We start from the raw sequence: 27900 nt of genomic DNA, 5'->3' as shown, positions 1-27900 counted from the left end.
CAGTGGCTTCCTGCTGACCCAGGCGAGCTGAACCCGCACCACTCACCCTTGCTTTTCTCTCAACTCGCCTCCTGCCATCTGTCCCAGCCACACCTGCCTTTCCATTGCTGGTGGCATCGGCCTCCTTCAGGTCTCAAGGCTCCGGCATGAGTTGGGCCCTCCGCTGCGCTCCTCCCTAGGCCGGCTCCTCTTCATCCTTCATGTCTTGCTTAAAGGTTACCTCCTCAGGAATGCCCCCACGGGGCTCGCAGCCCACCTCCCGTCTAAAAAAAGTCGCCTGTTCTTGTCCTTTCCCCTCATCAGAAGGCAAGCTCCGTGGTGCAGAAGGAATACTTGCTATTTTAGTGTTTGTGAAGTCCAAGTTATAAATCTGTCCTAGAAATTAATGGGGATTCTGGATATTTTCTTCTTAATCCCTTTATATTTAATATGTTAAATAATTCAATATGACAGAGATAAAGTCTACCAAATAGAGTAAGTATGAAAAGCTGCCTCAAAAACCAAAACAAAACTTTTAAAGACTAGATTTACCAATTAAACAAAAACCGGCTTTGGACATAGCACCAAGGACATTCTAAATTTGGTAAACATGCTAAAAAGATACAGAAGTTCCCTTCTTTATTCAGTTAAAGGGAAGAAAAAGTATCATAATCAGAATGAATTATGAACTTACATCTAAACTTATTTGAAAAAATCTAAGAGACCCAAGTTGATTACATCAACACTCTAATTCTGAAAGATGTATCAGATGGTCAGTGAACTTCAATCATCAATTTAAGAGCTCAAATTTGAACATGAGGAGTTAACAGAGAAAGCTCTAGGCAGCTTTTATAGATGTAAAATATTTTATTTGTAAATGGTGATCTTCTAAATCTGTGTCCACAAATTCCAAAACCCATAACACTCTGTATACTTCAAAAAATTCAATTTTTGCCAACATTAGATACTATTATACAGAACAGAAAACAACAAAAAGCCGGTAGGACAAATACTGGTAGGATGTCAGGGTATTGTACAAGAGAAGAAAAATATTCAGGAAACAAATTTCATACAGCTATTTATCAAGAGAAAAATATATACAATTGATTTATTCTGTAAGATAAAAATACATCATGCCATATACAAGTTTAGAACTGCGTCACTGAATATACCAACAGTTTACAGTCCACTTGAATTGTGCACACAAAACTTCATTTTATACTTAGCCTGTGAAGTGTCAGTACCAGAATTTTAAGTACAAAATAAAAAGCTAACCTGGTTCAAAATGCTGATTAAGTTTCTACAAGCAAACACAAAACAGTGTTTTTTTTTTTTATTAAAGAAATGTAAACAAACAGTTCATACAAACACATTTTAAAATTACATCTTCCAAAAACCCTATTGCCAGAGTCCTGCAGCTGTAAGCATAATCACATCTCCTTTTTTTTTTTTTAACTTTTTCAAATTTTTGTGTTAAATAGAAGGCTAAAGGGTTAGATTTAAGTTCCTGCTACATGATCCTATTATGTTTACATGATTCTCTGTGGCCTGAAACAAAGTTCTAATCAAAACTACTTTTGCTGAAGAAAAAATTCAGCCTCCATTTGGGTATATTTTTAAGCAGTTATTCACAGTTATCACAAATCGTAAGCACAAAAAAACCTGACTGAAGAAGTAGGGATGCAACAATATAATATGAAAAAATTAGTTTAAATTACGAAAACAGCTATAAAAGTTGTAGCCGTGGCATAGCCCGCTCTGTCAGAAGGAAGGTGTATAAAACCATTATGCACTAATAGGCTGCAGGTTCCAAAAACCCCAATACTCTAGGTGGAAATTTTGGTTATTACATAATTATAATGGCCTATTTTATAACACAAAATTATATTGTAACATCCCTATGAACATTTTATAAGCACCCGAGCTGCTGCAGAGCCTGGTAGCATTTGGTCAATAACTATTTTTATACTGTATTTTTTCTCAAAATATTTACATATCTGTACAAAGTAACAGGGTTTGTTAGTTCTGCAGGTAACAGCAGCAGCTTGGCTTTCTTCTAACTTTATTTAAAAATAGCTTCATTCACTTATTCAATAATAAATACAAAAGTTTCTCTTATTTTACAGAAATCAAAAACTACAATAAACTGACTCATGGAATCAAGTATTTAAATGTATTTTAGTGCAAGTTATTACCCCTTAGCTCTATCCCTAAGGAAGTCATTTCAGTACATTCCTTGTTCAGTGGTGTCTACTTTATTTAAAAACATTTTGAAGTTAGAGGGCCTGCCCCTTTTCAATAAGGCCGTGGCCAGCACTCTCTGTCCCCTTCGCTGGTGATTTCAGTCTTACATTCATAGGAAGGCCCCTGCCAGGGGCAGGGCAGCCATCGGCTCTTTGCCCCAGTAAAAGTTTCTCCTTAGTGAGACTAAAAAACCAAAACAACAAAACCCACCCACAAGGGAAGAAAAAAAAAAAAAAAGGAAAAGAAAAAAAGCAAAAGTGCTGGACCGTTCTGCAATTCTGTCTAACCTCGGCCACTCCAGGAACGCGTCTGTCAGCCTCCTCCTGGCGCTGCTTTAACCTGAAGGACCAAGGAAAATCAGAACTCCCAGAAGCTTTTTCAGAAAGTCATAAAACAGAAAACAAAAATATCTGTCTGCAAAACTCCAATGGTGTGTTGAATCGCCTCTTCCTAGGGACAAGCCGCCCGCTGAGATAGCAAGGAATGCATTTCAGTTCATCCACTTCCGGCAGTTAACAGCTCCACAGTGACAGGGAATCTTGTGCTGGTCATCTTCAAAGTCAAACTTATAGTCGTAGCAGAGCTGCCCATGGCAAAGACACAGGGTAAGAAAGGACAGCAAGGCAGGAAATGGGGTTTCTGCCCCCATCTCCCTCGCATTTTAAAACCAGCAAACAAAATGGATGTAAATTAATGAAGAGCTGATTTGTTGAGGTTCCCTGGAGGAACCCTGAAAAGACGCGCTGTACTTGCAGAGAAATGAGGCAGGCAGTATTTTTAAATTGAGCCAGATCTGAGAAAGGGTCATCCGACTGGAGAAAGTGGTATTTCTGTGACTTCTCATAAAGCTGTCCCTGCAAGTAGGTGGAAGGGACTGGAAGGGAAACTACTTTCCTACCGCTCTCCCTAAAACCCAGAAGGCCTTCACCTCCCTGAGTTGCTGAGTGGGGCATGCATGTCTGGGTGAGATGAACCACACCCTTACCAGCTAACACTGTTTTTCATTTTTCCTCACTCAATACTGAAAGGATGTCTCTGTATTTAGAGGTGACCAAATTTACATCTCAGACCAACCAAGGTAGGTAGGAGTCCTACCTCCCTTGAGTCCCATGGTACAAGCCTTGCCATGGGGCCCCTGCAACCACCCACACCCCAGAGAAACCCGACACTGAAAAATGAAGGTGAGGACCAATAATTTCCAGGCCTCTTCTGGTTCAAATTATTCTAGAACACTAACTGGAAAGACTTTCTACACAGAAAAGAAAGAAACCAGTGTTTACTGAGTAGCTGTTCTTGGCAATGATGCCACTACCTTCTATCAGGTATCTGGTGATTCCTTACAGAAGCTTGGTAAGAAGATTCTTTTCTCTGTTTTGCAGAAGATAAAACAGAGGCTCAGATTAAACTATATACTCAAGAATACTCAAGTAGGAAGCGGGGGAATGGCCCTGGGCTTAGCTGAGTCTGTTCTGATCACCATGGTATCCATTGGTTACTGGCACCATGCCAGGGTTGGCACACACTGTCTCATTTACACGTCACTTTGAGATGCACAATGGGCCTTGGGTTTGGTCAGATCCTTATTATTGACTAAGAAGGGATTCTACAAAGACCAAAAATACAGACAGAATCCCATGAATCCCATGGTTACGTTCATGAAGGGCCAGGAGCACCAACAAAGTCAAGTCTCTCAGGTGCCTCACTCCAGAAATGGGGGGCGTTTCCCACAGAAACCAAGATTGCTGCTCAGTGACAGCTTTCCAGGAAATGCCAATTCCAGAACCAAGGTACCCAGATGGTGGTGCTGGCCACTCTGGGAAAGACCAAGTTGGGAAACAATGAGGCAATCAGGCCAATAATAATCCCGACAGGAGAGACGCGGGACCAGGGTCGCCTCCGAGAGCACAGAGATCAATGGCAAGCTCGGCACTCGGCATTTTGAAGACAGCCGCACACACCTGGACTGCTGGAGGCTGTGTTGGTGAGGCATGCACTGATCACGTGTGAGCACACAGCCCGCAGCAGCACGGCCGCCCAGATTTGCTGGCCACAGCCCAACAGTGCCATGTCAGGAGCCATGCCCTCTTGGAGACGGACAGGCATGTCCTTTAGAGAGGGGACACCAGCAAACTGTGTCCAGGTTAAGGGGATAAAGAAGGATTCTATGGCACACAGAAATGATACCACCTGCGTGACATGGGGACGCTGAACCCGTGGCAACGAAGGGAAGGGGGAGGATCACAAATGCTTACAGAGCTGTCATGTGGCGGAAGGTGGACTGGAGTGCCTGAAGGGTGAAATATGACAGGGTGGGTGCATCTGACCTACAATACAGAGAATTTTTAGCCCAACAAAGAATTGGGAAACAAGTGAGCAAGTTACCTGTGTGAGGAGGAAACTATACACCCAGGATCTGAGCAACACAGCAGATGCAATCGCTCATACTCTTACCTCTTCTCCTTTCTGGATTCTCCTATTGGAGCTGATGATAATTTTGTGTCCTCTCTCAAAAGTCACCACTTCAGCCACACAATTAGGTGCACATGAATGGTTGATATACCTGCAAGCCACCATGCCAGAAAACAATATTACACAACAGCTAGAAGCAGCTTTAAAAACTTCCCATTTATAGAGAAAGAAATGCTATTTGCCCATTGGTAAAACAAGTATAAATATAACATTTAAATGAAAATTCTCGAAGCTCATTTGCTTGGAGTCTTTCATCACTGCCAGGCTGCAGCAAGAGCCTTCCCCTAGCTTCAGGGTTCTCTCCACCAGCACTGGCCCCATGAACAGAAGCGTTCGCCATTAGGTTCCTTGCTGTCTCACCTGGCAGGCCCTCCTGTGAGCGTCGCATCGATCACGTGGTCGTTATCCATGCGGAACATGTACACACCACGGTTCTGAAGGAAAAGTCAGGCAGTCATCAATGTCGACCTGAAACTCCCCTCCATGTTCCTATCCACACCAGGAGGACTCAGTCAAAACTGAACGAAACTGCACCCTGACTGCCCTCACTGTGGATACTCTATTAGCCAGATACATTCACATGGCACGAATGGAAAGCGTGGAATCAGTAGGTTGTCTGTGAAGCCAGGATCATTACAGTTATCTATCAAAGTAAACCATAACACCAATGGAAAGAGCTAAAATTGATAAAAATACAATAATATACAGATAGTGTTTAAAACTGAATGCAGCACGATACATTTCATTCTGCCTTTCAGGGTGTTTAGTTGGTACAGAGAAAGGGAGATGACGGTGCTGTTTATCCAATCACAGGGACCAGACACCTACCTGAGACTCATAAAGTTTCTCTTTTCTGTTTGCTACTTCATTTCGAATGATAGTCCCGATATACTCAATGACCATGGTGTGCTTCTCAATGTCTCTAGCAGCATACAGGCCCAGCCCCTAAAACAACACAAAAAAACCTGTTTACATACTTGTAATTTTTTGACAACAAATCTATTTTCTCTTTTTTATACAAAGAGTCTTATAAGAAGTCTTATACCCTTGGGTCTTATAAGAAGCCACCCCCAAGTTTCACTTGAACTCAAATCATCTTTTTGAATGTGCTATTTTCTGAAATTTAAAAATGGGACATTTGTACTACTTAAAACTATACTAGCTTATTCCTATGTCTTTTTTAGCCCTAAATTCTTAGGGTCTATCTATACAGTAATACTGTGGTTTGGCTGTCTTATGTATGAGGCTATCTAATCTTCCAGGTAACACCATGCTGAGTTCCAACCAACTAAATAAGCTTATTGACTTCTGGTGTTTATTTTACCCCGATGTATTTCAAAAAAAGACCTAACTCAGGCTAACTATAAGCAATCACTGATACTATCAACAGGGTTCAGACTTGGCTTTGAGTTTCCCAGGAGCCAGAGCAAAGAGTAGACACAGGAAACGTCACTCTGCTGTAATTATCAGGAACGCTGGACATAATGAAGCTCTTGGGGAAGGCAAATTTTTCACTAATACAGAATTCTCAGGTGGGAAAGAAGTTTGAAGTGGCTGAAACAGAAGCAGCTCTCAGTGGGCAGCGTGTAATCCCATGCTAGTGGCCTGCTTGGTGCACTCTTTCAGGTTGGTAGCACTACTTGTGGAGAAACATACTAAAAAAAATATGAGCTATTCCCATAAACAGTTATATTTTCCTGTCCCAATTTTGGGTTTTTGCACGTAATCTGTACTAGAATTCTGGCAATTAAATGCAAAAGTACTAGACAAGATGTACTAGACTAGATGCAACTGAATCAGAAATACTAGACTAGAATGCAATTCTCGAATTGAACTGAATTCTAGAATGCAAAAATCGATTGCATTCCAGTCAGAATTACTAGGAGGACCGTGTGCTGCCCCAGCTACATCTTCATCAAGCACTATCTGGAAGCACACGGTGGGAAGGGCCCATGTTAGAGACTGCAGTATCTGAACTGACTTCTCTGAAAAAATCATCTTTGATTGTGTTCTACTCCAGATACAACTCACAAGTGAATGAACCAGAACACACAAAAAGTATGTATGGAGATCAATACAGTGTGGTTTAAGAATAAACAAGATTGGTGGTGGGAGCGGGCAGTTTGTAAAAAAAATAAAAATAAAAAATAAAAAGAATAAACAAGATCAGTGGAAACGAAGAGTTTCCAAATAGACTAGGCATAGTGGCTCACATCTATAATACCAGCGCTTTGGAAGGCCAAGGCAGGCGGATCACTTGAAGTCAGGAGTTCAAGACCTGCCTGGCCAACATGGTAAAACCCCATCTCTACTAAAAATACAAAAAATTAGCCGGGCATGGTGGTGTATGCCTGTAATCCCAGCTACTCCTGAGGCTGAAGGACGAGAATCGCTTTAACTCAGGAGGCAGAAGGTGCAGTGAGCCAAGATCACACAACTGCACTCCAGCCTGGGCAACAGAGAGAGTCTAGCTCAAAAAAGAGAAATAGGTACCTGCATATATGAAAATTTAACACATAGCAGCAAATGGTATTAAAATTCAGATTACAGTCTAGATCTCATGGGCTTAAAAGAAGAAAAAAAATTCAGGCCAGGTGCGGGGGCTCATGTCTGTAATCCCAGCACTTTGGGAGGCTGAGGCAGGTGGAATGCTTGAGTTCAAGAGTTTAAGACCAGCCCTGACAAGATGGCAAAACCCCATCTCTACAAAAAATATTTTAAAAAAATTAGCCAAGTGTTGTGGCGTGCACCTTTAGCCCTGGCTACTCAGGAGGCTGAGGTAAGAGGATTGCTTGAGCCTGGGAGAGCAAACCAGCAGTGAGCTGAGACTGCACCACTGCACTCCAACCTGGGTGATACAGTGAGACTCTACCTCAAAAAAGAAGAAAAAAGTCAGTTCAGTATGAGTGGGTTACTTCTAAATGGTCCTTCAACAACTGGTTATCCAATGGAAGAAAATGAAATTATATTTTAAAAATCTTATGCAAGAAAAAACTCTAGAATACATATACGATCTACAGTCTTGACCAAGACCAGATGCAACAGAAAATTATGTATGTTTGTCTAGATAAATATTAACTTTTATAAGAAAAAAGATGCCACACTTGCTGGTAGACAAAGGATATTTTATAGGAGAAAATTCTGAATGGTATAAATTGCTACAAATTGAAACATGGACAAAGGATATGACTATACGATTCTCAAGACAGCAAATCCAAATGGCAGACATGAAAAGTCGCCTATTCAATTAAGGTAACAACATCAGTCTCTATTTACCAGACCAACAAAACAAAAACATAGTAACACAGACTGCAAATGGGAAACAAAAAAACAGTCTCACATTCTGCAGGAAGAAGTGTGCAATGATAGCCTTTTTAGAAAACTAGCAATATCTATCTAAATGTAAAGTACACATGCTTTTACACAAAAACTGTACTTTTGGGAATATATCCCACAGGACTGAAACTATTAATTCATGGTAATATCTGTACAAGATATAGCAACACTGTTCGTTATGAGAAAAATTATAAACAAAGGCTCAGTAGTATATATATATATACTGTAGTATATTGGTTTAATTGCAGTTCATCGACACTACGGAACATCAGAGAGCCATTAGAGAGTATGAAATGAAGCTATGTCACTTGATCTAGAGAAACCTCTGAGTATTACAGAGAAAAGGAAGACGGAGATAAAGAAATGTAACATGATTCTACTTTTATATATGTACATAAAAGTGTATATATTTCTAATAAATTGGCACCAAAAAAACAGGATAAATATTAGAGCATCCATGGGATCCCCAGGGAGGTGGGCAGATAGAAGTTGGCAGAATGAAACAAGAGACAGAAACTAGAGCTCTCAAAAACACTTCAGGCTAAAGACGTCAGGTTGGACACAGTTAAGACAACCACTAAAATCACAGTAAAAGCACGTTCCTCAAGAACACAAATGGGTATGAGTGAATGGACTACTTAAAATGGAAAAGTAATGGACTTAACAGAAGAAAGCTACAACTGGGAGTAGAGGCAGAGCACTAACGCACCTACAAAATTCAAGAGAGGCTCAACAGAGAGGGAGGCAACAGCAGAGAGAAAAGAATACTCTACCCATAATGTAAAAACAAAGTATCAAACAAAAAGATCAAGAGCAGAAAGGGCTCTTTAAAAATGGGTAAGAAAGATTAGCAGAAAGTAAAGGAAGTCTCAGGACAGAGAGACAAGGAAACCAGAAACACAAAGGGAGGAAGGCTGTAAGAACAAAATTATTCTCTGGCACACATGAGAATCATTTAGGGCGGCCGCCTCCAGAGCTGGATTCAGTAAGGCTGGGCTGGCACCCCTAAGCCTGCATGTCCAAACAAGCTCCCCAAGTGATGCTGCGGCTTCTCCTCAGGTCCACATTTTGAGATCCTGAATCTCAAGGGTCTACAGGTGCGAACACATAGGAAACAGAGGGGCAGAACTTGCAAAAGAATTAAAACAAAACACATTTCTCAGACAGAAGGGCTTGATGTTCCAGGTTGAAAAGACTCATCAAGGGAGGAAAGCAATCAATAAAAAGACCTTCACTGAGTCAGTCCTGTGAAATGTCCCAAGTATGAATAAAGATCGTACAAACTTCTAGTGAGGAGTAAAAGGACTGCAACAAAGAAACAAGAATCTGAATGAGTATAACGGAATACTGATCCAATTTTGACTGTAAAGCTATTTCGCTGGCTGCTGAGAAGGAATGGATGGGAGGAGACAGCCAGGCCTGCAGTGGTACAGGCAAGTAAGAGGTGGATTAAGATAGGGCTGGGAACCTGAGTGGATGTGAGAGAATTTTTAGGAGAAAACATAACTTGATGATGATTTATATTTAATTGGAGGTGCTGAGGCCAACACACACAAACGGTGATGTCACTCAGTAATGCAATGAGCCTGTAAGATGGCCGGGTTTAGGAGCTGGACAAGTTTGACAAGGTAAGAGCTTTGTAATTCCATTGTGGGATATCCAAGGAGAAAAATGCTAAATAGGCATTTGGATATTTGAGTCTGCAGCTCAGGCAGTATGGAATATAGATGTAAATTTAAATGCTTAGTCTACACATAGATTTACTTGTAAGACAGTCCACGGTCTATCAAAAAAGGTGCAATGATTTCATGAAACGGTGGCTTTGAAAATGTAAGGTAACTTACAAGACTGGTGTACCTTTTTTTTTCTTGAAATGGTGTACCTTTTGAAAATACTTTCATTTGTATTTCTCTCAAGTGCCTGCAACAACAGCTCTACTGAGCACTCCACAAATCCAGTGTTTGCAAAATACAACGCTAACTGCCTCCCAGGAGCTTCAACAAGATGCAAAGATGTGGACACCACTGGTCTGCCTTCCACTTGGGGAAGCCAATCACTAAGATCCAAGACTACGTATTAAATCCCTAGTGTTAGAAAGGGACAGGATTTGATAGGACTTTGAAAACATGTTTCTACCCCTGCAGCCATGTGAAATCATTTTCACATACTGGACATCAATAGCTTCAGATTCCTAGACTCCACACTGTCTCTCCACTTCCTGTACACAAAGTATTTCTTCACCTGAATCCGAGACCGGGCCAGATACACGTTGGACTTCCATTCAGTCTTCATCTTCCGGTACTGCGACGACTTGGAGTGAACAAACTGTTTACTATAAGGTGCGTTCAGTTCTCCAGTGACTGTGCTCTGAAATGACTTTGAGGTGCTGGTGCTGTTTAAGGTGTGAGGCCTGCAGACAATGGCATATCAACAGGAAAGAAAATAAAAGGAAAACTGAAGATATCTCTGCGTAATGCCCACAACCAGGTTAATTCAAATTCTTACTGACAGAAACATACATGGAAAGCTGCCTAGCAGAGACACATGGCGAGTTCTCTTATGTAGTTGGGCACATACACAGCCAGACAGCAGGGTTTGTAAGCAGCAGACAAATCAAGCACAAGAAACCACTAATACGCCTAGAAACCCTGGGCTGTACTATGTGAAGTTAAAACAAAATACCTTAACACAAACCTCTTGACATGGGCACTCATTTTAGGTTCAGAACGGGCACAACCTGTGGGGTTAATGGCAAGAGGAAGTTCCATGAGAGGATTTCGTCCATATCGGAAGGTATAGTTTTCACATGCCTCAACCCCAGGTAGCTGAAAAGAAGCAGAGTAGACAGAAAGTCAACCCCTATGATGGAGACGACAGACAGCCTCAAGCTGGTCAAAAGATGGCCCACAATAGAAATAACTCATCAACATTTTCCCTGATGATGAAATGGTCTTTTAACTTATGTTAACACTATCAGCCTGCAGGTAAATCTACTTAAATATGAGTATGCAAATTTAGTTTCAAAGCCAAACTTAGGTAAACCCCGCCAAATGCTCCTTGAAGAAAAATATTAGCCCATGCAACAAATACTGGCCAACCAATGTACACACGTGTGTGATTTCAGGGTCTCACTATTCCAACACTCACACAGGGTATGCAGTGATTTGCATTTAGTTCTTTCACCTGGATTCATGCCAACTTTTATATCTCTATCTGGAATTTTACAATTAAGAATAGTTAAAAATCATTTATGATTTCTTTCTTGATCATGTCTCACTTCTTTCAATTTGACTCCACTCTCGATGTCCTGAGAACATAGCGCACAGGTGTTAACTCAAGGTTTCCTCATAAAGTAATTTACATGATAAAGGTCTTTTCTGGAATACATTGCTTGTGAAATGTATTTCTCTATAGTCATAAAAAGTAAAGTATCATTTAGGCAAGGCTATTCCAAAGAAAACAACTAGGCACATTACTCAGTTGCTTTTGGGGTTTCCTCTGCTTCTCTAAAGAAAACACCAATGATGCTTTTATTCTTGAAACAATATCTTAGAATCACACAATTTTCTGAAACAATTGTGTAGATATGGTTCAATTGGACTCAGTGCCAAACAGGCTTGTAATCTTTTAAGCAAAGAGGTGTCAGACAGGATTAGTTAAGTGCTGCTGCAATCTACTGCCCTCTAGTGACTTAACCCTAGGAAGGGGGCAGGAGAAGGGCCATAAACACCCAAGTGTCAGAAAATGGGCACACTGACTTTCTAAGTTGGGAGAGAACTTTAGAAAGGCAAGGGAAGAGGAGCGTGTCCTCAGCCATCCAGCACACCCAGAAGATGTGACAAGCCTGGTGTCCTTCACCCCTGCTTGCCTCCAGCCTGGAAGAGAACCTGCAGTTTAATTACTACCTCACTGGGTGAATACTAACACACACTGAGTTCTCCCAATTCATCACCAATGCCTTGTTTCCGCTAACAGAAACAGGTCACTCCACAGGCCAAGTCACTGTCTGAAGAGTGCCATGAATGTTACAGCATGTGTTCAAGCAGTCACACTGAATTAGGAAAGCAATTCCAGTCTCAAAGCCTGACCAAGACACTCACTGATTCTGCTATGCGTGCTACTGCAGAGACGGTCAGGCCAAACAGATCCTCTCCTTTTAAATATGCCGGGAAAAGCTGGAGCATTTCAGACTTTTTTCTCACACATGCCACAGGCTCCAAAATCTTATCCCAGACACCTACATAGGGACAGAAACATAATTTTTATGGGAAATAGGATACAGTATAAAAACAGCAAAATGAAGAATAACCACTCACAAGGATTTACTAATTTCCAAATAAATCTTTTTGGGTAATAATCTAATAAATCTGTTTCATAATAATCTAATAACAAACCTGTTTATTAAATGGCAGCAATTTGGGGGAAAATAATGGATTAAAGACATTAAAGTGAAAAAAATTAATATAACTGAAATTCATGCAAACAGTTCATTTACTTTCACACTGGCTGTATAACATACCAGATTTTACAATCATTAGTCTAACTGGTAATGTCTATAGGTATGTTTCTTTCCCCTCAGATTTTTTATTTATTTTATTTTTTATTTTTTTGAGACGGAGTTTCGCTCTTGTTACCCAGGCTGGAGTGCAATGGCGTGATCTCGGCTCACTGCAACCTTCACCTACTGGGTTCAGGCAATTCTCCTGCCTCAGCCTCCTGTGTAGCTGGGATCACAGGCACGCACCACCATGCCCAGCTAATTTTTTGTATTTTTAGTAGAGACGGGGTTTCACCATGTTGACCAGGATGGTCTCGATCTCTTGACCTTGTGATCCACCCGCCTCGGCCTCCCAAAGTGCTGGGATTACAGGCTTGAGCCACCACGCCCGGCCTCCCCTCAGATTTAAATTAAAATGTTAAAATTGGTATTTTCTTTGGAATTATCTTTTATTTTCAGACTTTTTAAAAAAAGTGCTAAACTTAAGAAAGCGGCTCCACATACTTTTGTTTGTGTACTTTCTACATAAACAAAAGTGACAATCTAGACTTAACCATGGAGGTCCAAACTAAGTGTTTAATTTCCACCTCTAAATTTAAGTAATATCTGATGCTCCTAAGACAAGACAATGTATACAGTATGGTTTAGATGTTATTCCTGCCTTCTAGAAACTGACATTAAGAAAAAGGTGTCCCCACTTGGTGCAGTGGCTTATGCCTGTAATCCCGACACTTTGGGAGGCCAAGGAGGGTGAATCACCTGAGGTCAGGAGTTCACCACCAGCCTGGCCAACATGGCAAAACCCCACCTCTACTAAAAATACAAAAATTAGCCAGGTAATGGCGGCACATGCCTGTAATCTCAGCTACTTGGGAGGCTGAGGCAGGAGAATTGCTTGAACCTGGGAGGTGGACGTTGCAGTAAGCTGAGATCACACCACTGCACCATGCACTCTACCCTAGGCAACAAGAGAGAAACTCTGTCTCAAAAAAAAAAAAAAAAAAAAAAAAAAAAAAAGCTCGGTGGGAGGGGGATGCAAATGACAGGCAACCTTTATCTACAAATCAGCAAATAAACCCCTCAGATTTATTTTACCAACTCTTAAGTTCAAACACATATTGACTATGAAAGTGCTTAGAAAACTGTTTAACAGAGAGAGCAAGGTGTGAGAATACAAAGAAGATCTGCATTTGTAAATGAAAAAACACGTTGTAAAATCTGAAATGAACATGAGACAAACATGGAAATATTGACAAAACACATTCATTAGCCTGACATTAGAGCATGTAGCTCTGTACAGCACGTGAATGGCAGATGTTACCTTTAGGTGATATGTCACTTAGGACCAGGTCTTCATGGCCTTGTTCCACAATCCTGATGACGAACAGCGGGCGCCCATCCTTCTCCTCGATGGAACACAGGTAGCGGCAACGCCTGTTGGCATAGCGTGTGCTCCAGTACAGCCGGCTGGCCTCATAGCCCACGGGGAAGAGTGCCTTAGGAGAATGGAATGCTTGCATCTGCTGTGGAAGCAGCTGACCGATCGTGTGGAAGATGAGGCTTCCCACGCGAAAGGTATGGTCCCGTTCACCTCGCTGCACGATGCTAGCAATCTGTCGCACCTCATCGCGCTGAACATAGACCCTCCTGAAGACTGCAAAGTAACTTAGTTCTTGCTCATGAATTCCCTTTGGTTTGTGCATGGGGCAAAGCATAGTTTTGTCCTTAAAAAACATGCATTGTGCTTTAATGGCGCAGGTAAAGTGATAAATGTTGGTGCATCGAAATCTGTGGCATCCACTAGTGGCACCTGTCTTGTGACAGAAGACACATTTCATTTGTAGGCCTCTCCTCAGAGCTAGCTCCACATTTATTAAGGCACCAGCCTGAGTCTCATAGACCTCTGTGGACCACAGAGCGCAGTTCAAGTGGACCCACAGATCCAAGTCAAGGTTGAGTAGCCTTGCTGGTCCATCTGTCAATCCATCACCTTCTTCATGACAAAAGCAACATTTCCGATAGTCTTTGGGCACAGGATCAGGTTTAAGGGAACTGCCCAATTTCTTTAGAAATTCATCTATTTCATCCTCGCAAGGGGGTTTAAATGTCCCCTTAGGAATTACAATATGAATGCTCCACTTCTTCCATTTCATTCCTCTCCATTTTTTATTTAGTGGCCTGCAATCTTCAAACCCACCATGGACAGTTCTTAGCCGAGGCTTTAGCTTGACTGTTACCTTAAGCTCATCTGGCTTGGCCTCTACTTTGGCTGCTTCAAAAGCGGGAGGGAATGCAATGGGCGGTGAGGCAGGGGGAGAAGCTTTCTCCTGGAGCTGTGGGAGACAGTGCACATCCAAAGTGGAGATGTTGTTGCTGTACTGATGAAATGCTTTGGAAGATGTCTCTCTCATAGGTGATTGTGGCAATGAAGGAATGGATTCCTGAGCAACAGAAAGAAATCATGAAAAAAATAATTCTCAAGCCCGAAAAGCAATTCTTGTTAAGACAAGAAGCTGAGCAATATGATTTAAGAGGATGTGTGACTTGAGGGGCACAGGACAGGCTGGCAGTGAGTGCTGGGGGCTCATGAAAAACAGACGCCAACCATGCACTAAGGTGCACAGAATGAGAAAGCTCGGGATGGCCGCTGTGCTGCATCCTTTCCATGCCTCTTCCACAAAGCCATAATACTGGAGAACATTCTGCTCTTAAACTTTCTGGGACAGTCCCCTTTCTAACTATTATTAAAGCCAGAAAGAAAAGGGGGAAAAAATGCTGTCAGAGAGCTAATTTAATTTGAACGATGAAACAGTGCTTTTTGTTTAACCCAATAAGAATGCTGCAACATCGTTTCTTGAGAGCTTATTTCCACTCTGAAATTCACATCTGTTAATCTCAGGCTTAATCAACTGGTATAAACGTCAGAGAAAGGGAAGGAGCCCCTGTCAACAATAAATCATATTAACTTTTCTCTGAGGCTTCTCAGCTCTGATCCAGCTGCTGAAAGAGTTGAGCTGATAAGGAATCTCCAATAGCTTCTTTACTTTATGGTACAGAGTATCATAAACGAATAAACACCCACAGGCTGCCTTCTTTGCACATGCGCCCATCCTAATAAGGTACCCTAAAAAAAGACATGCCTCATGCCAAATCAGGCAGGAATTGCACCTTGACCTAAACTATCGAGGCGGGGTGGGGGGGGCAGGTGGGGGCCGGGGCCGGAAAACCTCCTTCTTGCATTTAGGCTGATACATTTTAAAGTCTAAATTTATTTGTCATATAGCTTGGATTTTATTACAGGCATACTACAGACAACTACCTGTTAAAAATAAGTCTTCAAAATGTTCTTTTGTGAAAGACATACTAGAGTAGTAACCTGATGGAGGAATGACTATACAGGAAAAACTTCCTTCAAAACATGATTACAAACTTATCATTTATTTGTATCGACTATTTAACTGGATACACTCAAATTACATAAAATTAAGTAAAGCGGACCTCTTTCACCATAGTGTAAGCAAAATGTTTTCTCTTACAATGCACAAATAGTCTTAAATTTTTATCTTTGAACAGGTTTTCCTATTGAGGTAAGAGCAATACAGATAATTTTAAAATATTAAGATATTTATAGGGGCTGGGCACGGTGGCTCAAGCCTGTAATCCCAGCACTTTGGGAGGCTGAGGCGGGTGGATCACGAGGTCAAGAGATCGAGACTATCCCGGTCAACATGGTGAAACCCCGTCTCTACTAAAGATACAAAAAATTAGCTGGGCATGGTGGTGCGTGCCTGTAATCTCAGCTACTCAGGAGGCTGAGGCAGGAGAATTGCCTGAACCCAGGAGGCGGAGGTTGCGGTGAGCCGAGATCGTGCCGTTGCACTCCAGCCTGGGTAACAGGAGCGAAACTCCGTCTCAAAAAAAAAAAAAAAAAGATATTTATAGCCAGGCACAGTGGCTCACGCCTGTAATCCCAGCACTTTGGGAGGCTGAGGTGGGCAGATCACCTGAGGTCAGGAGCTAGAGACCAGCCTGGCCAACATGGCGAAATGCCCTCTCTACTAGAAATACAAAAATTAGCCAGGTGTGGTGGTGCATGCCTCATGCCTGTAATCCCAGCTACTCGGGAAGCTGAGGCGGGAGAATTGCTTGAAGCCAGGAAGCGGAGGCTGCAGTGTGCCAAGATGTGCAATTGCACTCCAGCCTGGCGACAAAGCGAGACTCCCGTCTCAAAAAATATATATATTTACAATTAAACTGGTAAAATTAAAGATTTTAATATTAGTATTCTATTACTAAACTTTTAAAACATAACTTAACTCTGCCCACGTTTGTCAAATAACTCAGTTGAAAGGGCAGCATGGCTCAAGGTTCCCTGAACCCGCTCCTCCTTGCAGGGCCAGCGTCTCCTTTGGATTTCCCGCACAGAGCTCCATGAAGGCAGGACCACACCTGTTCACTCACTCCCATACGCACAGAACAGAGAAGTCACTTGTTATGCATTGTTATCAGCTGACGCCATCCTAATCTTACCTTGTTTTCTGAGTTTTGTGCTTGCGCAGTTGATGAATAAAGAATAAAGCAGTTATTACTACAAAAGACAATGTCCTTCTCTACCCTCCTGGTGCTTTCTCGGGAATCCTGAAAAGCAAAGAGAAATGTGTGGGAATCTCAACAAGTCAAAATAAAAACAAGATGTATATATTGTTTTTATGTTATATTCAAAAGTGACAGTGGTTCTTTATCTTAAAAGTAGAAAGGAAACCACATGCCAATATTTAGCATACGATAATTTAGCTAGGGAGAAAATAAATGTACAAAACCAAACTATGTGGTCCATAGTTCACTCTGTTTAAAAACATGTAGTCCTCATAATATTCCATTTGATAGCCTGTTGTAACTCTTTGGTGTTCAGCCCAAGCATGTCTAATATATGCTAGTGCCACCACCAGGAACATGTGTCCCATCACACCACCATAATTGGAGTCTCTCTCTGATGTTGGAAGTGACACTGCCAAGGACATTTCACTGGAGGTAGGAGGTGGGGTCATCGAAGGAATAGCAAAGTACCTTGTTCAAAAGGGTCAGATCCTTGAAAGATTTCCGCACACCACTTCCAAGAATAACCACTTTACAATGACAACACCACTGTGGTCTGAGTGCTGCACTTTCTGCAATACCATGACTAGAATCCTTATATCCAGAAAGACCTAAAGGCAATCAACTTTTGTTAGTAATTAACACTGACTGATGACACAAGGTGGCACATGGTGAAAAATTATGCAATATTAACTTATTACAACATGGGTTCATTAACTTTACATTATTCTTTAATTAATAAAAAATCTTATCTTCTAAGCAATGGTTACAGAGTCGATTATCTGACACTAGGGCAGAAATAAAGAAACATGCCTATTCTCAAACAGCTGGGAAAACAACGCTAGTATGAAAGAAGACTCTAACAAAACTAAGTCACCAAGAGGGATTCCTATTCGGTCTAAGTGCAAAGTGAGCCAGATGGGGAAACAGGTATTACTTTTGTTTGCAGGTTAAGATGGTAAAAAAACATTTTATGAAAGATACAACGATACATGCATAAGAGTCTTAAGTTAAGTGTGACTTGCAGAGTCAGAAATTAGGAAAGAGCCAAGGCCAAGGATAAGAAGGTCAATAAGGACTCAGGAATTAGAAAGCATCATTCAGGTGCAGTGTGAAGGCAAAAAGGCGCAGGGAAAAAGTGACAGAATCAGCTAGAAGCCAAGAGGAGGAAGCAGGGGCCTGGACTGAGCACACTTGTAAGATTGCCAGCGAGGCAGGAAGGAAAGCGACATCATGGTTGATCTAAGGATGTTATTCCATTTTCAGAGACGGGAGGCATGAACATCTCTGTGGGAAAAGAAGGGCCCTGTAGAGCTGGTGCAGAAGTGAAACAAGAGGGAGGTAAGGATGGAAAGTGGAGGAAAACGGGAAACAGAACCCATGTCAGGTCGCCAGCCCCATCTGCACCAGGTGGCCCAGGCACAGTGGGCTGGGGGTTGGGAAACAAGGAAGAAGAAAAGCCGCTCAAGGGCAAGCACATCACAGGCTTCTTCTGGCAGCCTGTGCAGATGGCTGGCACTCACAAATCCCCCGGTGACAGCATGACAGAATACCCAGGCCAAAGCTCTCAAGGTCAAATCACACCACAGAAAACAGAACACTCACACATGCTGAGTTAACCAAGGACTATACACCAGCATGTTACCTGTCCATTGTTAGAAGTTAAATCAATTATCTCAAAGAGTAAGCTTAACTTTTGAATCAGGAATGGATCTGGGGTTAACAAAAAGCTCACTAGCTCACCATTGCTTGTTGGAGAAAATGGTATATTAGGCTGCTTCAGCCGGTAAGAGCTCACTAATCTGGGAGGGTTTGCAGATCCTGGCGGAGGCCCACGAAGAAGTAAATGCTGTCGATACTCCAAACCCGGGTTGATTCTGTGGCTACTGACCAAACCCATGGATGGGATGTCTGGAGCATTGCTAACCTCATAGCTGTTAGGGATTCGGACGTGAAGAAGGTCGGAAAATGCAGCCACAACACTGCTAATGTTCTAAAACCAAATGCAAATGCTGTATTATTCACCCAGAAGGCAACAGTGAACCACTGAACAAAAATATACACTTAGGATAAATGCTCTTTGCATGACACATAGATTCCAAAAACATCCAACACATTTAGACTTAATGAGTCTTAGGAAAAAAATTAGCTCTAAAGAACCAATATCCAAAAAAACTTTTAAAAACAGAAATCCTCATAAAGGGATTCCAATTAACATTAAATATCTAGAAACGCATTAAACTATTTTAGATACTGTAACATCTGTCAGGCCCTGTCAGTTCCTACGGGTGGTCAGCTTACTTTCAGGGGCTTCTCTCCAGCTCTGGCTAAATGTGACAGAACCCATAAGAACAGACAAAGGTCTTGCTATTGCTGTATTTTGTTGATAACCAAAATATCACATCACTGGACTTTTAGTTTGGTCTCTAATGAAATGTCTTCACAGAATTCAGAGTAAAAAAAAATTAAAAATCCTCATCAAATTACTAGTGTTTGATACAAGCAGATGCTGCCTGAAGAACATTTCTATTGCCTCTGCAAAACTGTTATTGTTGATAAACTTATTTTCCTTTGCTTAATTTTCTTCACTGTTAACAGTTATAAAAAAGTTTTTTCCCTGAGACGGACATGATGGCTTATACCTATAGCAGGGGTCCCCAAACTTTTTACACAGGGGACCAGTTCACTGTCCCTCACAACGTTGGAGGGCCGGACTATGCAAGGTGTGACACCCTTCACAGCCAGCGCTGCTGCCTCCACTATCCCAGACAGCGGTGTACAGTGTCACAGGCCCAGCACCGCCTCCAGTGCTGTATACAGGGATGGCGGTGATCAGCCTGTGACACTGTATACAGCGTCCTGGACATCTGCAGCAGCGGTGGGCCTCTTCTGTGGGAAGCCCACTGCTGCATGTTTCCCCTATTATAAGACACCTCCTAAAAATAAGACAGCCCCTGTCTTTTGGGGGTAAAATTAATATAAGACAGGGTCTTATAATAGGGGAAACACGGTGCGTAGTAATGTGGGGGGAGACTTTTGGGCAAAGGGAGGTTATAGGGGCCATTACGTTGTTGTACATTTGGGGGAGTATGTGGGCCACTGTACTGTGTAGTAATGGTTATAGTGCTTTGCCTTTCTTCCTACTTCTGCTGTTATTTCACACTGCTTCCGGTGATGTGGGGCGCCGCAGCCGCAGACCGGATGTGCGTCATATGACGCGCTTCCGGAGCTGTGACATGTGCGTCCCGCGTCACCGGAAGTAGTACTGTACGTGAGCACACCGCGCTTTGGGGCGCCGCCACATACAGTACTCCAGGAGCACAGGATGTGGATGCATCCTGTGCTCCTCTCACTGACCACCAATGAAAGAGGTGCCCTTTCCTGAAGTGCGGTGGGGGCCGGATAAATGGCCTCAGGGGGCTGCATGTGGCCCACGGGCCGTAGTTTGGGGACCCCTGATCTATAGTCACAGCTACTGAGGAGGCTAAAGCAGAAGGATTACTTGAGCCCAAGAAGTTTGAGGCTGCAGTAAGCTATGATTGTGCCACTGCACTCCAGCCTGGGCAACAGAGTGAGACTTTGTCTCTATTAAAAAAATAAAATGAAAGAAGAGTTCTCTAAAGTATACATCCTTTAATAAGAAAATGTGAGCTCTAACTTCCCTTTTTACTTGACTTAGGCTGAGACCAATTCAATGACAAACAATGGCACTCCAAGGCAGCTGAGAGGTCTGCAGTGAGCATAAGCCCCGCTCTCTGATGCTTTGTCCGCAGTGATCTTGTTGTGTGTTTTATGGTAGACAACTGACCCACCTTTTAAAATTGGGTACATATTGTTTAACATTAAGAAGTCATTTAATCTTTTACCTCAGCAGCTGTAGGATGCAGAGTAATTGCTACAGATATAAGACCTGATCTGGGACCATTTGGGGAAGAACCAAAAGGTGATGCAAAATATAAAGTGCCTGGCTCAGTTTTGATGTCATTCCTTCTTGATTCTGAACCTTACAAAAGAGAGGGAAAAAAATGTTAATGGCTTTTCAAAATCAAAATATTTACACTGGTAAATTGGCATAGTGTAAAGGGAAATCATAAAGGTTAGTGTTTTTCTTACTTTTCCCAGCAGTGCTAGGAAGAATTGGAATGATGGGAGATGGCACCGGTTCTGGAGGCTCCTCCTTGACCAATGACAGATCTGGATACCTGCTCACTTCTACCCCAACCACACTCTCAGGAGAGGATGAGGGAACAAAACTATCAGGAGTATCTCGATCACCACAGTGATCCTGAATCCTGAAAAAAGACAAAAAAAAAAAAAAAAAAAAAAACACACACACATGCACACATCAAAGTGTGCAAATCACTGGGGGCTTCCTGTACCAACCCCGCTGACATTTATGAGTATAGCTGTAAGGATATTCTGTGCAGCACCTATACAATGAGCAGCAAATGAATCAGCTCAGAGCCACATTGGGAAAAAAATACAAGAACAATATTGAGTTACAAAGTAATTTAAATAGTATGTTCCCTTCTAACCAAAGCTTCAGCACCAAGGTTTAAAGACCTGCCAAAGAGGAAGATGTTCTGATTAGCACATAACATAGAAAGCATGAAAGCATCTTTTCCAAAATCCAGATTGCTAAGCCTAGGGCAGCACTCCTATAGCTTGAAAAGGTAAGAGCTGCTGGTTGGATTTAAGAATAAAAAAGGAAAACTTTGAAAAGATAAAGAGCCCAGGCACACATGCAATGGTCACACCTGCGTACACCTAACTGGGAAAACGGCTGTCCTACTGCTGCTCTTCACAATGGCAAGATGGAGAACAGTTGGCCATTGACTTCATTGGCCCTTATTTTTCTTAAATGATAAAAGTAAGGTGAGAAAAACAAAAGACTAGTCCCTCTCAAGTTCAAGTCTACCAGGGCAATCGTGAGGTCTCAGACTAAGAGTACCAGACAACCCTCTGGATCTGCTGTCTCCCACTCCTCATGCAGAGAAGTTACTGTCATGCAGGAGACCCAAGAAAGGCTTTCAGCCAGAGTCCTGTGAAATCCAGGGATGGAGCAGATACCTGCCCCAGGTCACCACACACACACACTCAGGATGCTGCTTAACAAATGTAGAAATATCTAGTAGTGAGGTACAGTAGAAAGGGGACCTGGATCCTGAATCTGGACAGATTATTCTCCAGATTAATAAAGTAAGGGGCTTAAATAAATTTCTCATCAAATAGAGGGTAGTTGGCAGATTTTCCAAGGAATAGACAATTATTTGATGAAGTTCTAAGAACCCTCTGGATCTAATGAGTTGGGTAGCAATTATCTACTAAGGGAATTTGATTCTCCCCAATTAGAATCTTGCAGTTAAAGAACTGACATAAAGAGGTTAAACCCCAGACAGAACAGTTCGTAAACTCTCTTCCACCACAGCATTCTCTGATATCTGCAACTTCTGCTCTTTCATTTTAGACATCTACAAACATCAATAAACTCAGTAAGTCACATTAATAGCCTTTAAAGGACAATGATCTCTGAAATATGTTGCATGGAGATTTTTCATTGCCTTAATATCTATTAGATTATTGCCATTTAACTCCCTGTATCATGTAAGCCTAAAAACTGCAAACTAATTATGGTTTAATTATGGTTAATGGAAATAGTCTTTTAAACTTTATATCCTGAAGCTTATTCACTAAATTTTATTCCTTAAGTGTTTTTACATGCTATTCCTGCAGATATTACGCCACATACACACATTTTTTAAAAAATGAAATAACGAAGAATTATTTGAGAAAAAAATGACCTGTACCTTAATTCTTCCTGATTGTTATGAGGTGGTGTTGGGAGGGAGGCTGGCACATCGACTGTCTTGGGGCCCTGAGCAAGAGCTCGGGCCAACAAGTCGTCCTGGGGTCTGAAGGGCAGCTGAAATGGTTTAGGTCCTAGAGTTTTGGTAACTGAAAAAGCGAAAACACAAAACCATATATTTAGTCAACATTGACAAATGGGTAGAACTTTATAATCCTATCGCCATTTCACAATACACAACTGGCAAAGGCACACTTCCCCAAGGTGTGAAATTTGGAGGCTATGATCATACCTTCATGGCTCACTAACACTCCAGCTTTTCCAGCAAGTTCTTCAGCTGTTGCAAAACCATTGGCCATCTTCTGACAAGCCATAGGAGGTGGTGTAGGAGGAAGAGAGGCAGGGGGTGTTGGAGGATTACTTAAATTATTCTGCTGCAGGAGACCAAAAAATTTAAATTATATGCTACTGAGCAAATATGCAATGACCTTGCTAAAACTTAGCCCTGTGAATTTTTTGCACACAGAAGCAAGGCTACAGAAATGTAAACAAGATGTTATCTTGCACACCAAGAAAAATAATATATACAAGGCCAGGAAACTTCTTAGTGGAACAAATACTCGTGATTTTATGGACATGCAACTTGCTTACTTTATCCAGATTGACCACTGAAGCTTTGAAATTAAGAAGCTAACTTCCTTTATACACCTGATTTTATTTACACAATTCTTCAAGTTTCATGGTTATAGCTAACGAAGGATAACTATTTTGGGGACGGAGTCTCGCTCTGTTGTCCAGGCTGGGTGCGATGGCGTGATTTCAGCGCACTGCAACCTTCGCCTCCCAGGTTCAAGCAATTCCCCTGCTCAGCCTCCCGAGTAGCTGGTACTATAAGGACATACCACCATGCCTGGCTAATTCTTTTTGTATTTTTAGTAGAGACAGGGTTTCACCACATTGGTCAGGCTGGTCCCGAACTCCTGAACTCAGGTGATACGTCCACCTCAGCCTCCCAAAGTGTTGGGATTACAGGCGTGAGCCACCACGCCTGGCCCAAGGATAACTTTAAAATGCAATCAATACGTTGCAAAAATTTACCAAAAATCCCTTTAAGTTCTCCTCCCTTTAAGTTATGCCCTAGTTCTATGAAAAACTTAAGAACGCGTGGTCTCAAACTTATAACTCCCATCTGAGATAGAATCTGGACTAAGACCTTTAGAAGAAGCAACTTTACTAAAGTAACCAAATCATTAATGTAGTTCCTCTTCAGATATCTCTCTCAGCTTAACAGTTAACATCAATTTGTCATTTGGAGACTTGGAATCTACCAATAACACTGTGTGAATCAAGTGCAAGGTGGAATTACAAATTTTGCAAAGATAAAGAATTTCATGAGGATGATAAAGTAATGCTGGACAACAGCTTCCTCCAGAAGAAAAGACACTTAGAAGAGTTAAGATAGGTTTTGTGTTTTGGGGGATGTTTTTTGGAGACAGAGTCTTGCTCTGTCTCCCAAGCTGAAGGGCAACGGTGCAATCATCCTCACTGCAGCCTTGATCTCCTGGGCTCAAGTGAATATCCCGCCTAGGCCTCCCAAGTAACTGGAACTACAGGCATGGGAAAAACTAACAAGGACAATAAATGAAGCATCAAAAGAGAATTAATAAATATTAAAGTCAAAGAGAGGCTGCTGGAAAACTGATGCTATTCTCAAATCTTTTTACTTTTTCCTTTTGAGTCAGTTTCACTCTTTTGCCCAGGCTGGAGTGAAGCAGCACGATCTTGCCTCACTGTAACCTCTACCTCTCGGGTTCAAGTGAATCTCCTGCCTCAGTCTCCTGAGAAGCTAGGCTTATAGGCACCTGCTACCACGTCCAGCTAATTTTCGTTATTTTTAGTAAAGGCAGGATTTCACCATGTTGGCCAGGCTGGTCTCGAACTCCTGACCTCAGATGATCCACCCACTTCAGCCTCCCAAAGTGCTAGGATTACAGGTGTGAGCCACTGTGCCTGGCCATCATCTTTTTACATAAGTAAAAAGTGAACTGGGCCGTGCGTGGTGGCTCAAGCCTGTAATCCCAGCACTTTGGGAGGCCGAGGCGGGTGGATCACAAGGTCAAGAGATCGAGACCATCCTGGTCAACATGATGAAACCCCGTCTCTACTAAAATTACAAAAAATTAGCTGGGCATGGTGGTGCGTGCCTGCAATCCCAGCTACTCGGGAGGCTGAGGAAGGAGAATTGCCTGAACCCAGGAGACGGAGGTTGCGGTGAGCCGAGATCGCGCCATTGCACTCCAGCCTGGGTAACAAGAGCGAAACTCCTTCTCAAAAAAAAAAAAAAAAAAAAAAAAAGTGAACTGAAGATGTCTTATGCTATCATAAAACTGTCAAAAAAAATACAAAAAGTTAAACTTGATTTCATTTGATATTATTTTAATAGACTAGGAATTGGGCTGGGCACAGTGGCTCACACCCGTAATCCCTTTGAGAGGCTGAGGCAGCAGGCTTACTTGAGCTCAGGAGTTCGAGACCAACTGAGACAACATGGCAAAACCCGTCTCTACAAAATAAATACAAAAATTAGCAGGGCGTGGTGGCACACACCTATAGTCCCAGCTACTTGGTAGACTGAGCACTAGAATTGCTTGAATTTGGGAGGTAGAGATTGCACCACTGCACCCTGGCCTGGGTGGGAGAGTGAGACACTCTCTTTCTCTCTCAGAAAAAAAAAAAAAAAAAAAAAAAAAAAAAGTTGTAATTAATACTTACATTATTAGATAAGACACATTTAAAATTGTTTAATTTCATTTTTCAAAGTAAAATACTAATTACTTTTTTAAAAATCCCCACCATTTACAGTGATTTGAAATTCATTTTATGAGTTAATAAAGGTTATAAGGAAGTAAGGATTTCTTCTACCACGAAAATATGTGATAGATATTTCTCACAATTTATATTCTTAGCTATTAAAAAACTTCAAATCCCAGCACTTTGGGAGGCTGAGGCAGGCAGATTATGAGGAGAGGAGTTTGAGATCAGCCTGGCCAACATGGTGAAATCCTGTCTCTACTAAAAATAAAAAAATTAGTCAGGCATGGTGGTGGGCATTTGTAATCCCAGTACTCAGGAGGCTGAGGCAGGAGAATCGCTTGAAACTGGAAGGCGGAGGTTGCAATGAGCCAAGATTGTGCCATTGCACTCAAGTCTGGGCAAAAGAGTGAAACTCCATCTCAAAAAAACCCAAAAAACAAACAAAAAAAAACAACAAAAAAAAACAAAAAAAAAAACTTCATATGTCTGTGCTAGAAATACTTCACCAGGTAAAATTTTTAATCCTGTAGCTGAAGTTTTAATAAAACTTGGAAGATCAGATGTAAACTAGGTATAAAAACAAGACAAGCTCTACCAATTCTGACATGTTACCCAAAGATGAACGAGACAGCACCTTGGCAGAAAAACATACCTTGTAGATCAACTGAGAATAGTAGTCCGAAACCCCTTCCAGGGTAGCACTGCCAAAAGTTCCTAGAAGTCGATTCCCACTATTAAATTGGCCACTGCCATAAGGAAGAAAGTGCGCAAAGTTCACTCCAATGATTGGTTCCATTAGAGGGAGCAGAGAGAGCTGCTATTAAAAAACATATTTAAGAGTAATGTACATGATAAAAAGGACTCAGCGTAACTCAACTTTCTAAGACCCAAAGCAACTTTGTTGAACAAGGCTTGAGAAAAATGAGACTTAAAATTTTCAAGTATCAAAATGCCAAAGTAAGTGACAGAGACTACAGACCTTTGAGACCTAAAGATAAGCTTTGATCTAAATGGACGCTGCCAGGTGTCTAGCAAGAAAAACATATTTCTTATCTTTGCTCAGCAAGAACCGGGGCATAAACTGAGGCCGGGTACCACCAACAGCACTATTAGTGGTTGTCTCCCACTTCTCTAACAACTGAATAGGTGTAAGAACAGAATTTACAGTGCGTTTCTTTGGCTCCAGAGCCACAATTAAGCACTGAGGACAGTATTTTACTGAGGCTACTCTTTGACTACCACCTATGAATCCACCTGTATCACCATAAATTTCAGGTGCCAATGCTTGAAAAAAAGTCTATTACATTCCTTGTCCAAGTATCTTTCATCCCAGTAACTCTCAACTTGAATTAGGAACTTATCACAATAAACAGACAATTTTGGTTGAATAGGGTTGAAGCAGCATTTGATCTCTCGTGTCTTGACTTTTTTTTTTTTTGAGACAGAGTCTCACTCTGTCACCCAGGCTGGAGTGTGTAATCTTGGCTCACTGCAACCTCCACCTCCCAGGCTCAAGCAATTCTCGTGCCTCAGCCTCCCAAGTAGCTGGGATTATAGGTGTATGTCACCACGCCCAGTAAATGTTTGTATTTTTAGTAGAGATGGGGTTTTGGCCATGTTGGCAAGCTGGTCTTGAACTCATACCTCAAGTGATCCACCTGCCTCGGTCTCCCAAAGTGCTGGGATTATAGGCATGAGCCACTGCCCCCAGCCTATATCCTTTAATTTTTAAAGGGGCTGTTATAAATGACTCACCCTCACCTGTTTCAAGTGGGTAAACGTGTCAGTGCTAGAGTACATAGATTGTTTCTCTTCTTCATCCTTTTTCCTTTTCTTTGAGCGAGGTGCTGCTTTCTCGCCCGTCCTCGGAGTCCGTTTGCTTCGCTGTTTCTTGGTCTCACTTCCTCCATCTGTTTTTGCCAGCTGGTTGCTGCCACATCCAAAACCACCTTGCATTTGAGCCCCCAAAGTTTGCTAATGTAATTGGAAAGGTTAAAAATCAAATGAACAACTTGCACATTTGGTTTTTAGTTCATGCTACTTCAGTGCCAAGCTATGACTCATCATCCTAACATGCCACTAAAAGTTACTAAGTAAGTAGGGAAGATAGAGTGGTGTCAAATGCTGGTTTATGAAAATACCATACTTTTCTTCAAAC

At 41.8% G+C, this 27900-nt stretch overlaps 1 protein-coding gene across 20 annotated transcripts in view; it reads right to left on the bottom strand.

Moving 5' to 3' along the window:
- Positions 1-826: 826 nt before the first annotated feature.
- KMT2C (lysine methyltransferase 2C) overlaps positions 827-27900 on the bottom strand; it is a 310436-nt gene continuing 283362 nt past the window's right edge. For 11 of the 20 annotated variants that reach the window (XM_074378876.1, XM_074378875.1, XM_074378884.1 and 8 more), the window contains 17 exons: positions 27498-27716; positions 26395-26556; positions 23221-23362; positions 22930-23077; positions 21236-21414; positions 20989-21125; positions 18866-19115; positions 17594-17733; positions 17057-17164; positions 13848-14967; positions 12129-12265; positions 10711-10853; positions 10270-10438; positions 5521-5637; positions 5053-5126; positions 4675-4783; positions 827-2806 (listed from right to left, as the gene is read on the bottom strand). In XM_074378876.1, the coding sequence (XP_074234977.1) occupies positions 2714-2806; positions 4675-4783; positions 5053-5126; positions 5521-5637; positions 10270-10438; positions 10711-10853; positions 12129-12265; positions 13848-14967; positions 17057-17164; positions 17594-17733; positions 18866-19115; positions 20989-21125; positions 21236-21414; positions 22930-23077; positions 23221-23362; positions 26395-26556; positions 27498-27716 (3447 nt within the window). In that variant the 3' untranslated portion in view covers positions 827-2713. Of the gene's footprint in view, positions 2807-4674; positions 4784-5052; positions 5127-5520; positions 5638-10269; positions 10439-10710; positions 10854-12128; positions 12266-13847; positions 14968-17056; positions 17165-17593; positions 17734-18865; positions 19116-20988; positions 21126-21235; positions 21415-22929; positions 23078-23220; positions 23363-26394; positions 26560-27497; positions 27717-27900 lie in introns of all 20 variants that reach the window. The other 9 variants (XM_074378881.1, XM_074378894.1, XM_074378895.1 and 6 more) reach the window with 6 other exon arrangements.

The sequence above is a fragment of the Saimiri boliviensis genome, chromosome 10 (genome assembly GCF_048565385.1).
Source record: "Saimiri boliviensis isolate mSaiBol1 chromosome 10, mSaiBol1.pri, whole genome shotgun sequence".
NCBI lineage: Eukaryota > Metazoa > Chordata > Mammalia > Primates > Cebidae > Saimiri > Saimiri boliviensis.
This window is presented reverse-complemented; position numbering and strand designations above follow the sequence as displayed.